The 21886-nt window shown below is 47.1% G+C and overlaps 1 protein-coding gene across 2 annotated transcripts in view; it reads left to right on the forward strand.

Moving 5' to 3' along the window:
* The window catches only part of LOC146190055 (protein rhomboid-like), a 241870-nt gene extending 222374 nt beyond the window's left edge, over positions 1–19496 (forward strand). For both annotated transcript variants that reach the window (XM_084604785.1, XM_084604786.1), the window contains 5 exons: positions 8109–8251; positions 8895–9007; positions 9860–9960; positions 11689–11743; positions 15314–19496. In XM_084604785.1, the coding sequence (XP_084460911.1) occupies positions 8109–8251; positions 8895–9007; positions 9860–9960; positions 11689–11743; positions 15314–15546 (645 nt within the window). In that variant the 3' untranslated portion in view covers positions 15547–19496. The remainder of the gene's footprint in view (positions 1–8108; positions 8252–8894; positions 9008–9859; positions 9961–11688; positions 11744–15313) is intronic.
* The last annotated feature ends 2390 nt before the right edge of the window (positions 19497–21886 follow it).

Raw genomic sequence — 21886 nt, forward strand, 5'->3', positions numbered from 1 at the left:
CAGAAGGCGTGGGCAGAGGACGCGATGGTTGTGATGACGACGACCTGGTTTCTGGCGTTTATTCGCGTCGCTCTCTCGGATCGGTCACGTTCGCCCCTGTAAACCTGAACTTCCTTGCCTGCTCCGACGCGCTCACCTCGTGCCCTCACTCCTCTTGACGACCTTGCGTCGTTGTCCGCTGCACCATGCTGCATACGTTGTTTGTTTTATTCTGTTTTAGTATGACGCGGTGCATAAGCTACAAACAACTTGGCCGTTGCTGGTCAACTTGGAAAGGAATAGAAACAACGTCTGCTAGACGTCAGTACTTGGTTGGCTTGGTTTGGCTTGTCGAGTTTAACGTCCCAAAGCGACTCAGGCTATGAGAGACGCCGAAGTGGAGGACCACTTGGGGTTCTTAAACGTGCACTGACATCGTACAGCACACGGGTGCCTTGCCTTTCGCCTGTTGTCCAAGATATTTCAAGAGCTTGTATAGAGAAATAGCTCACGGCACTGTTCGTCTTGTCTGCCTGCGCTCGTAACTGCAGCTAAAAGATAAGGTGGAGTTTGGAGGTGCCCTCGCAGGCAGGGTATACGGGCCGCTGTGTCATGTACGTAAAGCGTACCTTGAACTCTGTTGGAAAGAAAAAGAATAAATCAAACTGCACTCAGTGATGTTCGCAGGGGGTATATGCTTCCTCGTTTTAGTTCCGAAATAGGACCTCTCGCCTAAACGTCCGCCATCTCGTTTCGCATCATTTACATCTGTTTTGTCACGGTTTCGTTACCTGAATGGAGACTGGAAAATGGCACATCTAAACGGCACATATAGACGTGCTATGCCGGTCAGGCAAAATATCTTCTAATGAAATCGGAGGGTATCGAGCGCGCGAGACGTGTTTGTATGCTCACGAGCTGACAGCCGCCACATCATTGGGAGCCGCTGTAGTACACCTGTATCATGTTCCCATCCGTGTCTTTATTGTACGCAATGGTTTCGACTGAGGTGAGGTTCACAGGTTCATGGTTCCAGTTCACAAAAGTTAATTTTAAGGCAGGATCGAAGCGCGTAGTACGCCTGAAGCGTCGTATTCTTAAAATACGATGCTTCAAGTGGTACTCTGCAGTAACTATGAAATTGCACACTGCGCAGTCCCTCCCGGCTTGTGCCAGGTGGCTACTTCAAACCTCGCTATGACAGTATATGCCGGGAACAAAAAACACAGCTACAGTCGGCGGCGGAATCCATCTCCATATTTTCCTCTGCGAGAGCTAGATGTTTTCTTCTTTAAAGGTGGTACACAATTCCATGGCCTCCAGTCAATAACATGTGGCGAGGAAGCTGCTTTTTCCTTTCACTTCATTTTTTTTTTTTCTTCTCTCCCGAAATAGGTATTGCCTAAGGCACATGTCTCTGTTTGCTTTCTCTTTTTCGCTCTTCCCATGTTTTTCGCGTTGTGGACATTGCGAGATGCGCTCGGAGCAGCGGGCGTCCGTGCGGAACGGGCTCTCGACGAGCCAAGCACGCATTGAGGCTTGCTGGCGGACGCGCGAATTAACCGGGCTCTCTGGGCTTCACGTGCCTGGCTGCCCAGCGCGGGTTTTCGCTTTGTTGTCTCGGCCGCCTGCCTCCCCCGCGCAACACATCTGGCGTCTTGCGCCATCGCCAAGGTCTCAGCCGTGCCCAGACGTGCCAGCTCGACCGCGCGCCTCGGCGGGTGATCTATGAGTGGAGGAGGGCATCGACCGGAGAGGAGGAAAGGGAGAGAGCGGCTGTAGGGTGCGATGCGGAGCAAAGGAGCGAACGGAGGGGAAACCGCGTCTGCTTTCCCTGCTCCCTTTAATAATGAACGGGAGCAAAGGGCACGTCCTCTGTTTAATTAAAATCCCGCCTGTCCACCGCCCCTCCCTGACGTTGCACCATACGCGCACTGAACTCCCATGGTGGTATTCGCTGTGCTGTTTGGCTGCCTAAATTAGTCTGGAACAGTGCACACTCGTAGTTCGGTGTTTCTGGTGTTGACACATGAACACTCATTAACTGCTCGCTATTTAGCAGTATGTGGACAGAAACTGAGGTGGAACGAAAAAAAAAAAAAACAGAGTATATCGAATTCGGAAACGGAAGTATAGACGTAACCTTAGGAGACTGGAAAACAGCTGAGCCTTAGAGACAGCTGTTCGAGATGAACGACCTGAAATAATGAAGAAATAGGCCGGGTATGCAGTGGGACAGACAACTCTGGTCCCCTTAGGGCAACGGAATGGATTGTGATACAAGGCAAACAGTAGGGGGTGTGGTCAGGTGAGCAGATCAGATTCGGAAGTTGGTGCGGATAAGGTAGCAGCACATGGCTATAGGGTTAACTATCACATGGCTATAGGGTTAACTGGAGAGATATCAAACGACCCTTTTCCTGTAGTGAGCGTAATCAGACTGATGATGACAGATTACAATCATTTGTGACAGGTGTTGCACTGAGGATGCTGACGTTGACAGTTACTTGGACTGATGATGCGCTGCTCAGATACTGAGTCCGAAAGGGGGTGAATGGCCTTCGCCACGAAGTAACCCCCACCCCTTCCCCCGGCTGTCGCTTTTTAGCGGTGCGCTACGGGGGAAATGAACTTAGGGAAGGTACGTCAGAGCTGTTGCCGTGTTTCTCTTCTCCGTTAGTCACTGGTCGAAGAGGCGTCGCAGCTACTGGAAGCACATCCTCGAGCCAGGATCGAAGCCGGTACTGGAGAGAGAGAGAGAGAGAGAGAGAGAGAGAGAGAGAGAGAGAGAGAGAGAGAGAGAGAGAGAGAGAGAGAGAGAGAGAGAGAGAGAGAGAGAGAGAGAGAGAGAGAGAGAGGGCTTTTCTCTTTCACCCGAGAAAAACAAGTATGAATATAGAGAGAGAGGGAAGGGCCGGGAGGCGGACAGTGGAAGGAGATGAATTACTGCCTCCAACTTACCGGCGCTCCTTTTAAAGAGGAGGCAACAAGGATGCTTCGGTTTGCTACCTGCCTCGGCGGCTGAGCCTGTGCCGCCGACAGATGGCAGGCGCGAGCGGTGGTGCCGGATCACTCGGCACGGTGCTGTGTAGTGATAATACACTCTGGACAAGGACTTAAGCGCACAGGGAGCTAGGCCTGCTCATGATATTGTCTTGAGCACACGAGCACGGCTACTCGCGTGGCTGCATTCCTACTTCTTCCACGCTCAGTTTCCCCCCCTCTCTCTCTCTGGTTTAATTGCCCTTTCATTATCTGAGCGACGCGCTAGTGATTGGGGGAAAGAAAGTGTGACGTTCCGAGAGTGCGTCGTCGCGTACCACAACTCTACACCAACAAGCGAACGCTAAAGACAGAGAAGAACCTTAGTTTCGTTGCGTCTACTGCTAACGAACGGACGTGGTAAAACCTGCAGCGCAGCAGTGAGTGCATGCATACCACAAAGATGGCCACTGCCAGCTTAGCTTCAGCGGAGTTGCGCTGACCTGTACCTAAGAAAAAAAAAAAAAAAAAAGAGCAGTCTGTTGTAAACCAAAGGGCGCGCGCGTGGAAGAACAACGGGGAGTATTTTTCTTTTTGGTCACCTGAAATGCGTTGTAAGGCTTCCGAGGCTTGACTTTCGACTACTTTTGGGTTTGGCTGCACAGCATACCAGCTGTAAGCATGGAAGCATGGACTAGCTTGGATCACTCATGAAAACTGTTTAATGGGCAGTTAGTATAGCATAGTAATTGGTGCACGTAGAACTACATGGCCAGGTGCGGAAAGTATATTATCAACGTTATCCAAATCAGGTTAGAAAAAATTGGGTTAGGTTAAAATGGAGCGTACAGCTTCGACAGAACGCATAGGCACCTCAGCTTCACCCCACTTTATTTTTTGTTTCTTTTCGATCCAGTGCAGCATACCGTTCGGCGTAATGGCGAAAGCTAAATGCGCGAGTGTACGTCGGATTGAAGTGTTCCGCTAAGGTGTAGAAGCATCGGCCACGAAGGTGGTGACGGCTCGCGTGTATGAGCGAAATGTATATGGCACGTATTCGCCCATTTTTCTATCTTTGCCACCATGCTGGCTTCTGAGCAGCGTGGTTCAGTCCTTATGACATCCCTAAACATAAAAAGGGTCTAGAGAAAGGGGAGCGTGGAAGTTCTTCCACCAGATATGCGCCGATCACGACTGAGAAACAGACCTTCTTGCCGGGTTACTTTTTGAAAATACGGTGCGCGGCCATGGCTTGGCGTCATTTACATCTATAATCTTGCGCGGCGTCTCGGAATGTTGTTCGTTTCTTGCGCTACCTGACCGGAAGACATTCGTGCGCGCTTCTGCTCTGTGTTCGAAGCCGTCGCAGCGCCCGGTCGTCCTTTTAGTCAAACACATATATATTTTTTTCTTTATTCGTAACATGGACCGCGATGCGCTGTTCTGTTCTGTGCGTTCGTCACCTTCGCTTCACCACCCTTCTCGCGAACCGCGTAAAACGCCGCACATTCTCGGACATAAATATATATCGCCCGGCATACGGTCTCCACTCTAAAATTCTTCAGAAAACCGCTTAAATGAGGGTTCGCAGTCGCATGCTGATGCAGCAGCGGCTTCCTTTGGGGCCGCTTAATCCGCTCCTCCCTCAGTCGACACTGTTCCTCTTCGCTGTCATCGGGTCGTCCCGCGCCCCTCGTGTACGCCACTTTGCACTTTAGTATATACGAAGTAGAGCCGCCAAGATGCCGCGGTTGCTACGTGCAGGAGGGGACGTTTGTAAAGGCATATTACCGCCCAGTGTTTTCCTTTTTGAATTTTAAATAGTGCAGAAAGGGCAGCGGAGACCCCTGCAACTTTCCAGAGCTGGAACTTCTCGTTCGGCGTGTCAAAGGCGTTACCTCTCCGCGCGTGGTGTATATGTGTATTTTTTTGTCGATCTGTCGAGATTCAACTTTTCATATATAAAAGATGTGCGTGTGTGTACAGAGTATAGATGCGAGCTTGAAGCCACCCGCCTTCTTGGAAAAAGAGCCCCGGGGGAAAGAAGCCTGCCGCTGAGCAACGCGGCCAACCGGAAACAAGACGAGCGGACCTACCGCCGCGTTGACCGAAAGATGGAATAGTGGGACAGGAGGGAATGGTTATACGTGTTTCACAGCGGTCTGTATAATTGGATAAGTTTCATATGTTTTCCTACATGCATTTATGTAGTTTCATCTCTTCGATTTCACTTTGGTGATACTGCATGCTTAAACCGAACCCTCAATTCGACCGAAAAATACCTTGTTACGATTCCTTGAAAGAAATTAAAACCTCCGGAAAATTGAAGAAAATAAGACAGTTTAGGTTCTTACGAATTCTACGAATGTGTAAAAATGACCTCCTCCCCAAATTTCACTCATAAAACTCTCTTTAAAAGGAAAATTTCCTCAGAGGAGCATCACTCAAGCACTTGTTCTTCAGATTTTGTGCGTCTTTAAAGAGAGATGTTCCTCAGCCGATGAGAAACGGAGTAGAGGAGGCTGTGCGAGGGACGTTTTGAATTTTTTTTGTGTGTCTGTTTGAAAGCGTTCCTATATCCAGAAAAGCTCACTGTATATTGGAGGGGCACGTGTACGTCACCGAATTACTTTTGATGTAGTTGGCACAGTATCGGGAGGTGGTTCTGGCTCCTGCAGAAGCGCAACTCAGTACAATAAACACAGGCTGACGCAGGCCAAGTCTTATAGTTAGGCCCCTCTTTGCATCAGAAACTTCCATGTACTCGCCTCCTGGGGCACCTGTACCATGTTTCGGCTGTCGCTATGCATGTAGTACGTTCGCGTTATCACTGTCCTCTACAATGTGTCAGAGCGACAGACATAATTATGTGCTTGCGTGGCCAGCTATAGTTTCGAAATTGCACTTTGTGACACCGGACCACATATTTTACCGCACTTCGTGCTTTCCTTTCCGTCGATCAGCATTGTTTGTCTTCGCCAAGTCCCGTCTTCCGGTGCTTGCCAGAAAATCGGAGCGGGCAGGCTGTTCGAAGGCTGTTTATGTCGTCTTTCTGGCGAAAGTTTGTCTTTCTGCTGAGAGCGGCACGCCTTGCCGTCCCGTTCAACGGCCAGACACGGGTGTTCTTGACGCCGCGGTACGTAACCCGAGGTGGTTCACCGGTGTTTACCACCGGTCATGCTTGTGGTACGGTTGTTCGCGGGGGCTGTGCCCAAGGGTCATGCACCTAAACGAGCAGAGGGACGGTGGCAACATTTCCCTACTGTATGTAAGCAATCTTCACTCTCTCCGTCAGTGTGGGCGTGTGCCTCAGAAGCCGGCGGCAGCAGCTAGGCCTCGCTTGCAAGGAGAAAGGTTGAGGTAGAGGAGGCGTGCCCCCGAGAGGGGGAGGGAAGATATACACGGGTCTCCTCCGTCGACGTCGTCCAGCGCGGCGCAGGCGTCTCTCTCATTAGGGTCATTAGCGGTGCGTAACGCGTGCCGTCCACGCGGCTGCCAGGTGGCGGGCCTGTCCGGGCGTGACCACCACCGCCGTCCAGCGCTCCCCGTCACGGCCGTCCTTCTTTGCCGTCGGCGTGCCGCTGCGAGGAGCGACCCCCTCTTTCGCCCGCCAGCTCACCTCCTCATTCGTCTGGTGTCTGTCTTTGCGGAGCTCCGGCATGCCGACGATGACCTCGGATCGGCCGCGAATCATCGTGCCCCGCTTGTTTTCTTTTTCGGTGTTGGTCTCAGGAGGGATCCAGCAGATGAGACAAAGAACGCGTGAATAATGCCTGTCTGTCTTCTTGAGAAAAACTGCGCGGAAATTGCGAAATACACAATACGAACGAATATGCGTCGGCGGCAGTAGTCGCATCTCTTTTGTCTGTTTTTGCGAAATTCAGTTGAAAACTGAAAGACTCGCCAGCTTGCCAGTTTGCCTCCAAGAACGACTACTGGGCACACGTATTCCCAGTTTTCGTCGTTATCGAAAGTGTCGCTATCTCCCTGACCTAGAGTCGTCTGATTGGTGGAAACGCCGGAACACGATGTTACAACCTCTTCCGGTTCCGTAGTGGCAACACTCGGTTCCGGCGTTTAGACCAAAAAGATGACTCGAGGTCACGTGAGATAGCGACACTTCGATAACGAAGCAAACTGAAAATATTGGCCCTGCTTGTTTCATAACGAATGAGTTCTATGCGCGTTTACATTACGTCTCAGCAACGTTCATCGAGTCGTACTGGCTGCCAGGGGCTTGCTCTCCCGATATATACGAGACATTCCCCGAGCGGGGACTGTTGTTTTATCAATCGTATTTTTCTGGTTGCGTCGACCTAACTGGTGACCCCATCACCCTGTAATAAGGAGTAGCAAGTCTATAGACCAGGATGCGGCCTCAAAAGTAAAGTTCTAAAAAAAGTCCCTACCTAAGCGGCGTCGCCGCACATCGTTGCAGAACACCGCTACGTTCACCCGGTTGACGGTCGATAGCCGCGATTAAATGAACCGACAGAAGCCGACTCGAGTCCACTTTTTGAGGGAAAGCGCAAAAACATGAGAAAACAGGACGAGTTGCGTTTATTTTTCTTTTTTTTTGGAAGCCCAAAGACGGCATTCTGTTGCATTGTTATGAAAGTAGCAAAAAAAGTCGCTATCCACTGGATGCGCCTTGGAGCTGGCGCCCTAAGAGTTTACATCGAAAAAAAAAAAAAAGGCGGGAAGAAAAGGGGGGGGGGGGCAGCGTCATTTCTTCGAGAAGGACGAAACGTCTGAGTTTCTTCTCGGGACGCACCATTCGTTTTGATGGATAGAGGAAGCTATCAATTGCTGCAGGTGCGGTCGCAGCCACTTCCTACAAGTTCTATTCGAATGCGTTAACTGCACTATGGTTCAGGTGTATGTCTACAGCCGAAAGGCAAGCGCAGCAATGCAGCCGCACTGTGCTCTGTTGATTGGAATCAAAACTGCGGCTACCATGAAAAGCACCTAGCTATTCTACCCTGTGTGGACTTTCAGCTGTGGCTGGACGTCAATGCTTTCTTTGTCTTACGCGTCTTTCCCTGCGCTTGTAGATCGAGTACAGTGCAGCAGGGCTAGCTCTACAGAAGGTCGTGTTGGCAAATACCTAGCTTCAACCTTTTTTTCTTTTTTTTTTTCTTTTACAGCTGGGCTTCTTCACCTACTACACGGTGACCACAGGTGCGGTAACACCTACAGGGCCGGTGCCCATCGACAGCTTCTTCATTTACCGACCGGACAAGCGCATACAAGTATGGCGCTTCGTCTTCTACATGGTCCTCCACGCGGGGTGAGCTATACTTTTTTCCCGATATTCCCGTGTGCATGTAGTTGCATGTAGAAAGTCGTGGCATTTCGGTACAAGCGGTGTTTCGATAAAGCGGGGTGCCACACCTATACATATATAGGCAAGAGCACATCTTTGTGTACACTTTGGGAGGACTTCTTGAATAACGACAGCGTTTGGGCGAGTTGGTTCACCATGACAAGGACCGCAGAATAAGGCAGAATTGATAGTTGCTCGTGTGCCCGATTCCGTGTTCCTTGCCTTTCATTGCGCTTTTTTTTTTTTTTTTTTTGGGGGGGGGGGGGGGGGGGGGGTTCTGTTAATACTAATGCTGTACAGGGTCAGTTTTTTTTTTACTTTGTTTTATACTGTGCCTCTCCTGCTTGGACCATATTTGGTACGCAGTATGTTATAAATAAATAAATAAATAAATAAATAAATAAATAAATAAATAAATAAATAAATAAATAAATAAACCTTGAATTAAGCGATCTCCTTGCATTCAGGATTTGCACCTGTTGTATATGATAGCCGCTGTTTTACAGCTGTTACCTCGCTTGGAGGTCCAGGTCTTTAACCTTCCCCGTTGACTTCGCTTTATTTGTCCTTCGCCTCAATTTTCCCTCCACCCCTTGTGTGGCAACAGGTGGATCCATCTGCTGTTCAACCTGCTGGTCCAGATGTTGGTTGGCCTGCCACTAGAAATGGTCCACGGCTCGCTTCGCATCGGCACGGTTTACATGGCCGGAGTGCTCGCAGGTGAGGAGGAGAATACAGAAATGATCTCTCTCTCTCTTTCTCTCTGGAAGCGCCGTCTTGGTTTGTGAGTTACATTTTTCCCTCTCCGCCGTTGTGCGGCAAAGATAGACTCGTACCTCTTCCTTATCCTCCTCTCACCTACGAGGAGAGGATCTCTCTTGAGTAGCATCCTGCGAGGCTTTTCTCTAGCCACGGGAAACGCGCTTCGCACCTGTTGCTCGGCGACCGCGACGAAGCGCGATATTACAACACGTAGCGCCATCTCGTAGTTGCAGAGCGCACCCGCTCCTTCTGATTGTAAACTCCAACTCCAACTCCTATTTCCAGTTTTCTAACAATAAAAGTGATCTTAATAAATATTTTTTCTCGTATCGTTTAACACAATGGTTTGACCCTGAAGTGGAATCGTCTGTTGCTTTCAGCCCTGTCAAGCTAGGCCCATGGTGGCGTTTGATGCGTTCCTATTTGGTGCATCAAACCGTGTTGGTGCAGCGGCTAGGGCGGTCGCTTTTTGATGGAGGCGAAAAACAAGGCGCCCGCGTGCTGTGCGATGTCTGTCCAGCTTAAAGAACCTCAGGTGGTCGAAATTTCCGGAGTCCCCCATTACGGCGTCTCTCATAGCCTAAGTCGCTTTGGGACGTTAAACCCCATTAACTAAACTACCATCTTAATGATATTTTGTAACTGAGTGAGGATGACTGCCTCCTCTTCAACTGGCAGCACTGCGTTGACCTCTTTAAAGCCGCTTTAAATCAGAAAGCTCCTTGATCGAGGGTAGTCTGCGATTCTTGTACAAATGCTGTGTTCATTGTATGAAGGCTCTTGGCTTAATTTGTCTCTTCCTTGGTGCAGGCTCCCTGGGCACGTCCGTGTTCGACACGGACGTCTATCTCGTTGGTGCCTCGGGTGGCGTCTACGCGCTGCTAGCGGCCCACCTAGCGAACGTGCTGCTGGTGAGTGCCGCTTGACACTTTCTCTTAGTCTAACTGAATGGGACCCGGGCCCGTATTTCCAGTCTTCGTCGTTTTTATTAGTTTCGTTTTCACCGCTTTCGCTCTCATCTGATTGGTGGAAACATTGGAACCGGATAAAGCGAATGCATATGTCCCCGCTTCCAGTTCCAGCGTTTCCAGCAATCAGGCCTCCATCTGCGGGTGGGACAGCTTTGTACGACTTTCGCTCCGTAGATGCAGATTGGTCGCCTATTTGTCGCTACTGTATGTAATACCTGAATTGCCAACAGCAGCTCTTTCTTAGACAATTGGGTTTAACTATATTTTTGGAAGAGAGTGACTGAAAAATGGAATGATGCTGATGCCTGTGAAATGAACTGTACAATCAACGATGCGTCATCATCGCATGCAGTAAGAACCTCTTGGAGTGAACGTCGCAAAAATTCTCGTCGTCGCTGAATCATCAATCTTGGGTACTCTGCCACGGGGCACTGTTGCTGTGCAGTGAAACGTGCTCGGAGTGCTCCTGTGATTGTGTTTGAACCAAAACTTAGGCTTGATCGCATTTTTTTTTTTTTATGCCTGATGTGCTGGTGCAATAATGTGAAATAATCCAGCCATGCCGCACGCTCGTGACTCGTCTTCGACCAACGTTTGCCTACTGCAGAAAACGAGCATGCCTGCATGCCTTGGGTGCCGTGCAGTGAAGCCAGCGTGCACGAAATTTGAGATTCTCGAATGCTGTGTCCAATAGCTACGGTTTAATGCTGCTATCTTTGCCGTACAGTCAGGGACAAAAGATTGCTGGACGTCAGCTCGCGGAAAAATATTCGTGTGACTGGGCAAACATAGTGAATGAAATAATGAAATGTGCTGTATCACGAGGGGACATGCACGCCCCATTCAGAGAAAAAAAAATTACGAGGGACTTTAGCTACTAAAGTAGTGAAAGGTGAAAGCCTGAGTGCCGCATTCTTCTGCGCAACTGGCACTAATTAGTAATAAATAAATAATTAGCAGGCAATAAATAAGTTATCCAGTCAATAAGTAAGCAATTAGTATTTAATTAGTTACTTAACGTATGCCTTAATTGGTGATTAACTAGTAGTTCGCTATTTAAAGAAAACTGAATTAGTGATTAATTAACAATTAATTAATTACTCAATAATTATTAATTGTTCATTGATTGGCATATTCATGCCAATCAATGAACAATCAATTGGATTCATGCTTACTGTGGTGGTGCTCTGTGATTGGTCGAGACCTTTATGACGTCATCCCGCCTCGGCCAATCAGAGCCGCCGCAAAAGCTGGATGCATTTTGTCCACGACAGCATGAGCCAATAAAGGCTTTCGCCTTAATATCACAGGAAAAACTAGTGAGACAAGAAGAAATAAATGCTTTTCCACAAATGCACATCCCACAAACTTTTGTCCCTGACTGCATCTTGGCACGGCACTTTTTAGCTGTATTCCTGCTTCTTGCTTGGAATTTCAACTTCTACTTTTCCTGTGTGCTGTGCGATGTCAGTGCACGTTGAGGAACCCTAGGTGGTCGAAATTTCCGGAGTCCTCCACTACGGCGTCTCTGACAGCCTGAGTTGCACTGGGACGTTAAACCCCACAAACCAACTTCTACTTTTCCTGTTCTTTTTTAGAGGACAGGGACGATGGGAGCATTTTGACATTGGAGTACGTCAATGCAACTGATTTCTTTTTTTCTTGCAGAACTACAACCAGATGCAGTTCGGTCTCGTGAGGCTGGTGGGCGTATTTCTGATAGGTAAGTGAAGCTTTTTTGTTTTTATTTTGTTTCTTTCATAATACACTGTGTCCGTCGCAGTATGAAGCAGGATCCAAAGTGTGTTGACTTCTCGACATTTGTGAATTAAGTAGCATTAGAGAGCACCTTTCCACCCTAAAATGCACCCGAGGTGTTCACTGCATTGCATTACTACTTCGCTGTGTGTGCAGATGCGCTACCCTGGACAGCGTAATGCCAGAATGTGTAACTAATAGGTTAATTGTGGTGTGGTCTAAGGAGAGAGACTTCTCGCATACCAGTGATGTGTGAAAGGTTGTACTATTGCTTGCAGTAGTTTACGGGATGGTTATTCTTGGGGAAAAATATGGTTTAACAGTCGTTTGCTGGGCTAGTTGGTCTAGCAGAATAAATTTTAAAGCACTCGGACTGACAAGGACGAGAGAAGTGGATCCGACAAACTTATTTCATCCTTGTCTGTCTGAGGGCTTTCAAACTTTTAATGAGATTATTGCACAGTTGAATCCCGCTATAACGAAATTCACGGTGCACGAAAAAAAATTCGTTCTCGCGGAACTTCGTTATCGCAAAAATTTGACGTGAAACGCAGAAAGAATTGCCCAAGCAGCAGCAAAGGCGTTTAATGCCAAAAATCTGTAAGCTTGGTTTGCTTACGCTTCACGGCGAGCAACGCCGTCACGCGATTTTCGCACTCGGTCAGCAAACCCATTGCAACATCGTCGTCTCGGACAGCAACGAAATTCCTGATGACATCAAAAGCGTCCATCACCTGTACGGCGGTTGCCGCAGCCGGCGCTTCCTGTACGTCGTCGTCTTCTTCATCGGAAGAGTCCTTATCATTCCGGGCAGCTTTTATGATCTGCTCATCACTCACATCTTCGTGAACAACAACACAAGCGTCAGCGCCGATGTATTCGTCGAGCTCGAGATTAGGCGGCACGGTTCCTATTTCTCCCAGCGTTTTCCAGGCGGCCGCGATCCCCGGAGCCGGTGACGCCTCTTCGTCGTCGTCTGTAACGCCTGGTGTTAGGCCAGCAGAGTGTACGGGTCGACCTTCGGCAAATCCGGCGTGCCTGAAACAGTTCACAATTACTGAGCGCCCCAGTGTGCTCCAGGCAGCAGACATAATCTGCAGTGCCACGTACAAGTCCACCTTCGTATCTCGGCCGGTTTCAGTGTTAAAAAGCAGCCGCTGAATTAACCTCCCGCGGTAAGCGCGCTTCAGGCTAAGAATCACGCCCTGATCGAGAGGCTGTAAGACAGACGTGCAATTGGGAGGGAAAAACCTCAGCTCCGTGTTAGTGAGCTTGACTTCGTCGGAGTGATGCGCTGAACAATTGTCCAAAAGCAAGCAAACTTTACGGCCCTGCCGCTTCATGTCGCGGTCGAATGCCATCATCCACTCGGTGAAAATAGCGCGGGTCATCCATGACTTGTTGTTCGCCTTGTACTGCACAGGTAGGCTACGAGTTCCCTTAAAACAAGCGCGGCTTGGCACTTTTGCCTATGACTAACGGCGGACGCTTGTCCGAGCCATCCATGTTTGTGCAAAGCAGCACTGTGATGCGTTTTTTGCTGTGTTTGCCGCCGTGACAGCGCTGCCCCTTGCAGTCGAGCGTCCTAGCCGGCAACATCTCGTAGAATAGCCCGGTCTCGTCGGCGTTGTAAATGTCTGCAGGCGCGAAGTTGCTTAAAATTCCGGCCATGTTACTCGCCTTCCAAGCAGCTGCTCCGTCCACATCTGCTGACATTGACTCGCCGCACAACACTTTTCCAACGATGTTATGGCGGGCCTTGAAACGGTTTAGCCAGCCAATGCTGGCTTTAAGATCATCAATGCCAAGTAGGCATGCATAGTTCAAGGCTTTCTGCTGGACGATGCTTCCGGACAGGGGGACGTTGCTGGCTCGTGCTTCCACAAACCACGCATGCACTGCTTTGTCCAACTCTTCATGGAGGGGCCGCGTCACCTTTTTGTGCTTCGGGGATGTGCCTGAAGCAAGTGCCATTCTCACGCTGTCCTTATTGCCTAGAATCGTTGACAGCGAACTTGCAGGAATTCCGAAGTCTTCAGCAATTGCCGCTTTCTTCCTTCCGCTTTCTGCTTGGGCGATTATTTGAGCTTTTTGCTCAAGGGAAAGAGTTTTGCGTTTTTTCACTTGCGTTGCCATCGTGTCCTGCGGATGAAAACTCGTCGTTGTCGAAGAGAAAGGCAGCGAGTGAACAACGCGACCACGACACAAAGCCAAAATGGCGGAACTGCAATCACGTGATTTCATTAATTTCATGCTTAATGTGGCTTTGGATTTGACTTGGACTTCTCGCCAATAAAACTAGTTTCGGTTTCGATTTTGAACGCGAAAATTTCGTTGAAGCGGAAACGCTCTGCAAAAATGGTTCGTTGTGCAGAGAAATTTAGGCCATTAATTCTTATAGGATACTCGCGGGGAATAAAAAATTATTCGTTGTCGCGGAAATTTCGTTGTGGCGGTATTCATTGTGGCGGGATTCAACTGTACTGCCATGCTATTCATTGCTTGATATGTACAGCATATACAGATTATGCACATACTTCATTGGTGCTGCATTTTAGATGAATGGGTTTAGGTGACTGCATAAAAATATTTTCCGCGCAGTCATATCCCATAAATTTTTGCTGCAAGCAACGCTGTTTAGAATGATAGTGGTGCATTGCTGTTACTTTGTTATTGTGTCTACTTTCAACACACATCCAAATTTTGGTTCTGTGTCATCTGTTTGTAATAACAGACAAGAAATTAGTAAACAAGCTATGACATTGAAATAAATTTACCCCAGTAAATAATTTGTAATTAAATTGTTTCTGTCATGCTTTTTGATTTCAAAAGTAAAACTGAGGCTATGGTATCGACTTAAACTTCAAGTCATGTGAGTCATGATAAAATTGTTCCATATCGCTCCTTGTTCATTTGTGACCATTTCGGCACCTACGGACAGGCTGATGTAAAAGCTGGAGTGTATTAAAATGATGACTGTGACAGCAGTTCGGTCGCATTGTTTTATGTTTCACATGTCCTCAAGGCCAAGCTGACATTATAAGCACTATTCTTCAAAACTGAATTACGAGAGGATAATTTTCTTTATAAATTGTTTACTGGCTACAGGTGAATGTCACACGGTGAGCCATTTGTAATAATAATGTTTATACATCATTCCAAAGGAAAAGACACACAACCAGAAATGGTAGTTATTACAATTACTCACTGGCTGATATGCCATGTGGCTACCAAATACTGATGAATTTTTATAAAAGCTACATTCAGTTACCTATTCGCAGTCAGCATTCAGAGCAACATTCATGTATTGACTCAAACTGGTGCATAACATCACTTTTCCTGAGGAAGCTTCAAACGCTCTCTGAAAATAACATCCAGCTATTCCATTGGTCTTCCAGTATAGTAACCTGGAAATGGGACTGTGTTTTTGTCAACTGCAGTTTTAAATCATTTGTTGTATTCTTTTCTTTAATACGTTTATTCCTGCTTCAAATAGATATGACCCTGAAGTTAGAATTTTTTTTTCATTATGCAGCCTCTGCGGACGTGGGCTTTGCAGTCTACGACCGGTACGCCGCCGAACCTCACGGGCCGCCAGTATCATACGTGGCCCACCTGACAGGTGCACTGGCGGGCCTTACCATAGGTTTGCTGGTGCTCAAGAACTTTGAACAGAAGCTGCACGAACAGTTACTGTGGTGGGTGGCACTAGGTGTGTACGCGGCCTGCACACTCTTCGCCGTACTCTTCAATATCTTCAACTACTGAGTGCACGAGAGTGATGAACAACCTTAACTATGGCAGCCGCCTGTCAGCAACAACTGCTGGTCAAGCATGCCGGCGTTCTCTAAGCAGCTTCTCATCAAAACATCAAGCATCAAAAGAAGGCCTGATGCAAAGGAAAAAATGACCGGCAGTAGTTGAGAAAGATGATGGCACAAAAGAGCTCCCAAGACACGCACAAAGAGGATGTGAAATGTTGCTTCCTAAATCATTTTCCAGTCACGAAAAAAGAAATAGGAGCTCACGTTTTGATGAACTCAAGGCACTAATAAGCTCTTGAAAGCAGAGTCTCTGTAGCAATTCTTGCTGCGCATCAGTGATTCATTCAAAGCAGGATAATGAGCAACAACAACAAAAAAGAAAAAAGAAATGGCCACGTGCTCTTTTTTCAGTTCAGAACAAGTTCGACGATGAAAACAACTTATTTCATACCACGATTCCTGGGCTCGTGTGTACAAAGTAGTGAGACATGCGTATCTGTTTGCTGCGTTTTGGCCACCCAACAAAGGATGAAAAAGGCTGCTAGATGTGTCTTGGAAAAAGTCAAGAATTAACTTTCCCTTGATGCCAGCAGCAGCAGGCCACAAAAAGCTTGAAACCAAAGAGTCGGCGAACCGGTTCTGCCCGCATTTCTGGTTAACCTCGTGAATATTGCAGAAATAGTTTTAGTCAGCTGAAAACATGGCTTGAACTGGACAGCTGTGTCAGAGTAATTCTGACACCACTGCAACACGGATCAGCACACACTGCCGCAAAAAGTAGTACATGCGACACCGGAACACCAGCCACTGTGGCTTCTGATGAGGAGCTTGAGAGCATGAGCCCACTGCCAAGCCAAGACAAGACTGCCGCACATTTGCTCGCAGCTCAAATCCTGCCACTTGAGAAAGGAAGAATGCGTCGTACTATTGCACAGCGAAGCTCCTCAGGGATCGACCTTCTTTTGACACAGGGCAGCTAGTGCACAAGCAGCTGGGACTTCTTTTTACACCAATGCACCCACGTGTGTGTGACAACGTTGTGCAGAATCGTGCAAATGAAAAGCAAAAAGACTTTGCGAGTGGCACCGAGAAATATTCTGCAGGGAAAGTCAGCTGGTCCTCCACTTTCCAGAAAGAACAGGTGGCCGTTCGCAAGCGTGGCCACAGACCGGACATTGTCTGGCACTCATCTGTGTTACTCTGGACTGGCATGTGTGTGTTTAGATGGGTGTGCCCAGTGTGTGCAGTTGGGAGTTTGGGACTTTTGTTTAGATGAAGTATATGATCTGACTACTGCTTCAATGTGGCTTGTCTGTACAGCACCATTCTTTGTAAGCTCGTGCACAAATAGTCTATATTTCCTCAAGGCATGCTAGAGCAGGTGGTGAGAGTATATTTATTTAGATGCGCCCAGATATCTATAGATTTTTTACAACCTCCATGCGGTGTACTATTCGAAATTGTAGCTATAAATTGCAAAGCGTAGATGTAGTTAAAAGCATGCTGTGTATATTATATTTATTTATGAAGTGGGGCTTGCATTGTCTGGGAGCATAAAATGTAAGCACTTAGGCCCGCAATATAGTTTTCGTTATCACTTTCCTAATGGTATAGCCATTCTATAGGATTCCTTAATTGACACTGGTTCATAAGTTGTTTATTGCAATCATATATGAAATTGTTTTGCTTCTGAACATATTAACTAAAAACAAAATTATCTGTGCATGCTTCTGAAAGCAAAGCAAATTTTGCAGTTTGCTGTGAATGTTGTTTTTTTTTTGTTTTTTTTTTTCACTTCATGCTTTTTTGCTCATGTCCACAACTTACCTCATTTGCCATTTTTTATGGCGAAACATTTATAGCTTCCATATGTGACTGCCGTTTTTAGTCGTTCCTTCACTGCTCACAAGGCAGCCAAGATATTGTTGAAGTGGCTCTTGGAACACTTCTTTAGTAGCTACCAGTTCTAGGCTACCCAGTACAAGCTTTGATAGTGCAAACCATAATGAGCTGCTTGGCACTGAGGGCATAATTATGTTTTTTCAAAAATATGCATGAAATTTCAGGTCTTCCGCAGCAGCTCAGTGTTGCATCCTAAAATGTTAAATGCACAGTGCATTTGATCAGGACATACTGGTTTTATTGAATATTCCTTCGAAAGGGCTATTTTGCAGCACAGTCACACACTTTCATGTCATTCCCGAAACCTTGGTGCAAGTTATGACTCTAGTTCTCTCATTTCCCTCCAGTGGCTACTGGCCTGACTGGGCTTCGTGCGCCGAAGGCCACAATATTCACAAGTTTCGGCAGGAATCGAAAGTTGTTGTATGCTTTGCTCTGTGGTACATGACACTGCAGCTCCCGCAGCTTGCTGTATGTACACGGGCAGATGCATGTCTCCACTGGTGTACATAACACAGCACCATGCAGCCTATTTTGCACAGAGCACATTCCTAAATGTTCCATTCACCAGTATGTCCTGTACTTACTGAGAAGAGTTATCGATCTTTTCGTCATGCTGTTCCATTTTATCTTTGCGAGACAGACGCGGCAGATCTTTAGTGATTTCCAAACGTACACCGGTGTCAGCCTTCTCCACACTTACTTGCACTGGTTGAGACCACCCAAACACGCCATTGGTGCAGAGTTAGCACCAGGATTACCCGGAACATCCCTCAATTGTCCAGCTGTTTACAACCAGAGCTCCTCAATACTCCCAGTTGCGAAACTTACCATAGGGCCCATGTATCATGGCCAAAATTTGGGTGTTTACGAATGGTGGTGGCACCTGCGGCCATTAAAGGAAACTGTGTCCAAATTCCAAACTTTCTGATTGTTGATAAATCAACAACCATTATAGAAAATAAAGTTAGTTGAAGACTTGTAGTGGCACAAATTATTAAGATAACAGCCATATAGTTAATCAAGATAGAAAAGAGGAGAGAAAAATTTGATTTCCAAAAGGCAATGGCGGCAATAGCAAAAAGTTTTTATTGAGCACTTCCAGATAGCGCGACAATTCATAGACACCCAAAAAATGCGCACAAAATTGGGTCACTTTTTGAAGCAGAGTTTCGCAACTGGTATGATCCAAAAGCTCTGTTTACAACAGTATATGCCAAACAATGATGCAAGCAGTGCTACATATTTTATTAGTTGGCAGCAGCAGTCTGAGCATGCTCTGTTTCTGTCCTGAGTTATTAATGTTTTAAATAGTTGAAGTGAAATAGTTGCCAGTACAAGTCAGAAAACAATCATAGGTCAGGTATCTTGTTTCCTGGCATGAGGTTAATAATTTAGTTTTACGAGATAGTTGAAGGCTTACAGACAATTGCTTTGTGAAAACTGAAAAATGATTAGAAATGAACATATGTTCATATGTTCAATACTGCTGACCTGTTAAAAAATACCTCCACAACTGTCCTAAGCAGTGTAGCCATTCTGCGGTTGTCCGGGTACTCGTGGCACTGACTTTGCTTGCACTTTGTTGCAGGAGTCGCACACAAAATGTGTTATTGAGCTTTCTACAACATTCTGTTTTTTATTTGGGCCTAGCTTCTACTGGAGCACTATGCTTTTTTTTTCTCTTGGTGCTGCTGTGTGTTAGGCCTCACGCCCATTGTCATTCCAGGTGTTTTTCCTCACAGCACTAATGCATTCGCTCACGCATCATGTATGCGTCAATTATTTGTTCACGTGTGTTGTGTTTGTACAGCTGTAGATGACAGAGTTTTTTTTTTTAACCTATTGTACAAAGTATTTATTTGAAAGAGATTTGCGCCTTTATTAAAGTTTTTTCCCCTTAAATGGCTCTGCTGTGACTTTATCATCAGTGCTTCAGGCTCTTTGACTGAAGTGCAATGTGTTTTGGAATGGGAATACGAAATTTGCTGAAAATGTATAAAAGCAAAAAAAAAAATGTATATCGAGTTTACACCGCGGCGGCTGTGCCGGAGTATCCGGGTTCGATTCTGAGCGCTGGTGGCTCCGTGTGTTTTGCGATGTCAGTGCACATTAAAGATCCCTAAATGGTCGAAATTACTCTGAAGTCCTCCACTATGGCACCCCTTTCTCTCTTTCCACTTTCACTCCCACCTTCCTCCTTCCCATTATGGCATGGTTCTGGTGTCCACAGAGCAAGTGTGACAGATACTGTGCCTTTCCATTCCTGAGAACCAATTTTATTATTATTATTATTATTATTATTATTATTATTATTATTATTATTATTATTATTATTATTATTATTATTATTATTATTATTATTATGCATTTAGGCAATGCGTTCTCTTTGCCGTTTTTTGTGCGCCAGCGGACTTGATTCACGCTTGTAAAGCAGGCTACTGTGCCTGTATATGTATTTCATATGACTTAATTCTCCCACATCGTCACCGATCATGATCTTCTATCCTTCCCCAGTGCAGAGTAGCAGGCCAGATTTGAATGATTCCCGCCAACATTTGTGCCTTTTCCTTTCAATAAATCCATCTAACTGCTGGTGTTGCACTCGCGGGATTGAATCCCGCATTTATAGACTTTTTCCTTCTTCCCACCTAACCTACATAAAATGCAAATTAGGCTGCTGTGAATATTTTGATGTATTTTTAATAGCTTCCATTGTAACCAAATGCACAAAGGTAATTTTTATTTCATTGCGTAAGGCTGAGTTGCTTATCAAACCCATTTTCGCCTGTTGGGACCTAAACATTTCTGCGAAAGCCCTCATATGCTCATCTTGTCCGACCGTTATTTGTACCACCGTTCTCATTGGCTAAGCAGTTTCGTGAGGTCACAACCACGTGGCCTCTCGAAGGTAATTCAAGCTAAGCACCGTATATCAGCTTCAACGCGTGAGTCTCCCCGAAGGGTATTTCGAGTTCGGCAGCCAACAACAATGGAGCCTATGACTGACTATGATGAACTGGGCCCGTTATCGAAAGTGTCACCATCTCCTCGACCTCGAGTCAACTGATTTGTGGACTCACCAGAACGTGATACCACTAGCCTTTCCGATTCCGGCGCTTCCACCAATGCGATGGCTCGAAATTGGGGAGATAGCGCCACTTTCGATAACACGACACAAACTCGGAATACGGGCCCTGCTGTAGTGTTTCCACAATAAAAATACAAGCACTGGAGCAGTACTCTGGTTCAGTAGCCGAGCGTCTGACCACTGAGCCACCGCGGCTTTCTTTTTATCTACATTTTACTTAGACACCGCGGTGGGTGCTACAACCAGGTTTCAATAGGTTCAACATCCACTCCCAGATGGCGCCATATGTACAGCTGAAACTACAGTTGCCCGTGCATTCGCACTGTAATCGATTTAACAGAGATAACCCCTGCCAATCTTCTTTTGCATCAATGCCCCCAACATTAAACCGAAACATCACTTCTGTGGTCTGCGAGCGAGAGCTGGATGCTGGTGAGTGGTGCGGCGGTGCACTACACCGCCGGACACCGTTCGCCCCAGCAAAACACTCATCAGCAGTAGTACTAAAGCTTGCAGAGAGGAGGTATTTCAATCTGGTCGTGTGCAAACTGTCTCCACTAGCCTCCACTCAAATTTCCTGTTATCCGCCCATTAGAGCGCAGCTCTTTGGCGCCCGTTCCTGGGTTTCGCGTCAGCGTCGGCGTGGGCCTCGTAGCCAGCTCCGCTCCCCTTTTAGCCCCCCAGCTCAGGCCCCCTCTTCCTGCGTGGCGCCGACCACGCGAATTATCTGATTGCTGTGCGCGCTCCCCCGTTCGCCGCTGCTTATAACCCCCCCCCCCCCCCCCCTCTTCCTGCGTGGCGGCGAGGGTGCTCTCCGGTTGCCGAAATCCTGGCTCCCAAGCCGAAACGCAGAGGTCACGTTCTCTTCACTCGGTAGCGGCGTCAGCGGCATCAGTCAGTCGCTGCTTATGAAAAATTTAAGTCTATAATTGTACATACGTGTCTTGCTTGAAATATTTGCCTCAATCTATCGAAAAGGGTAAACCGCTGATGAGCTGCGCTCAAATTTCGCATTAGGAAGTAACGTAATCGTCGGCAAATTTTTTGTGACTCCTGTCACTTTTTTTGTCATCTCTTGGAATCTGGTCAGATACCCTTGGCGACCATCGGTTGCTTTCGCTTTAGCTTTATATGCCATGTCCGTGCCTTTTCTTGATTTCGACTGAAATGTCAACAGGGAGATTTGCCATACCGGAGGCGTACTAACGTAGACGTATGCTGGCCTACCGGACGCCCCTATATGTACGCGCAATGGCCAAACTTTTCCAAACTCCTACCACTTCGCGTGCGCACCAGGCGTCCGGTTCAATTATGCTAACCGCTTCCCTTCTTGACGTGCCGACGTCGTCTC

The sequence above is a fragment of the Amblyomma maculatum genome, chromosome 5 (assembly GCF_055883805.1).
Source record: "Amblyomma maculatum isolate TAMU_Amacu chromosome 5, ASM5588380v1, whole genome shotgun sequence".
Taxonomy (NCBI): domain Eukaryota; kingdom Metazoa; phylum Arthropoda; class Arachnida; order Ixodida; family Ixodidae; genus Amblyomma; species Amblyomma maculatum.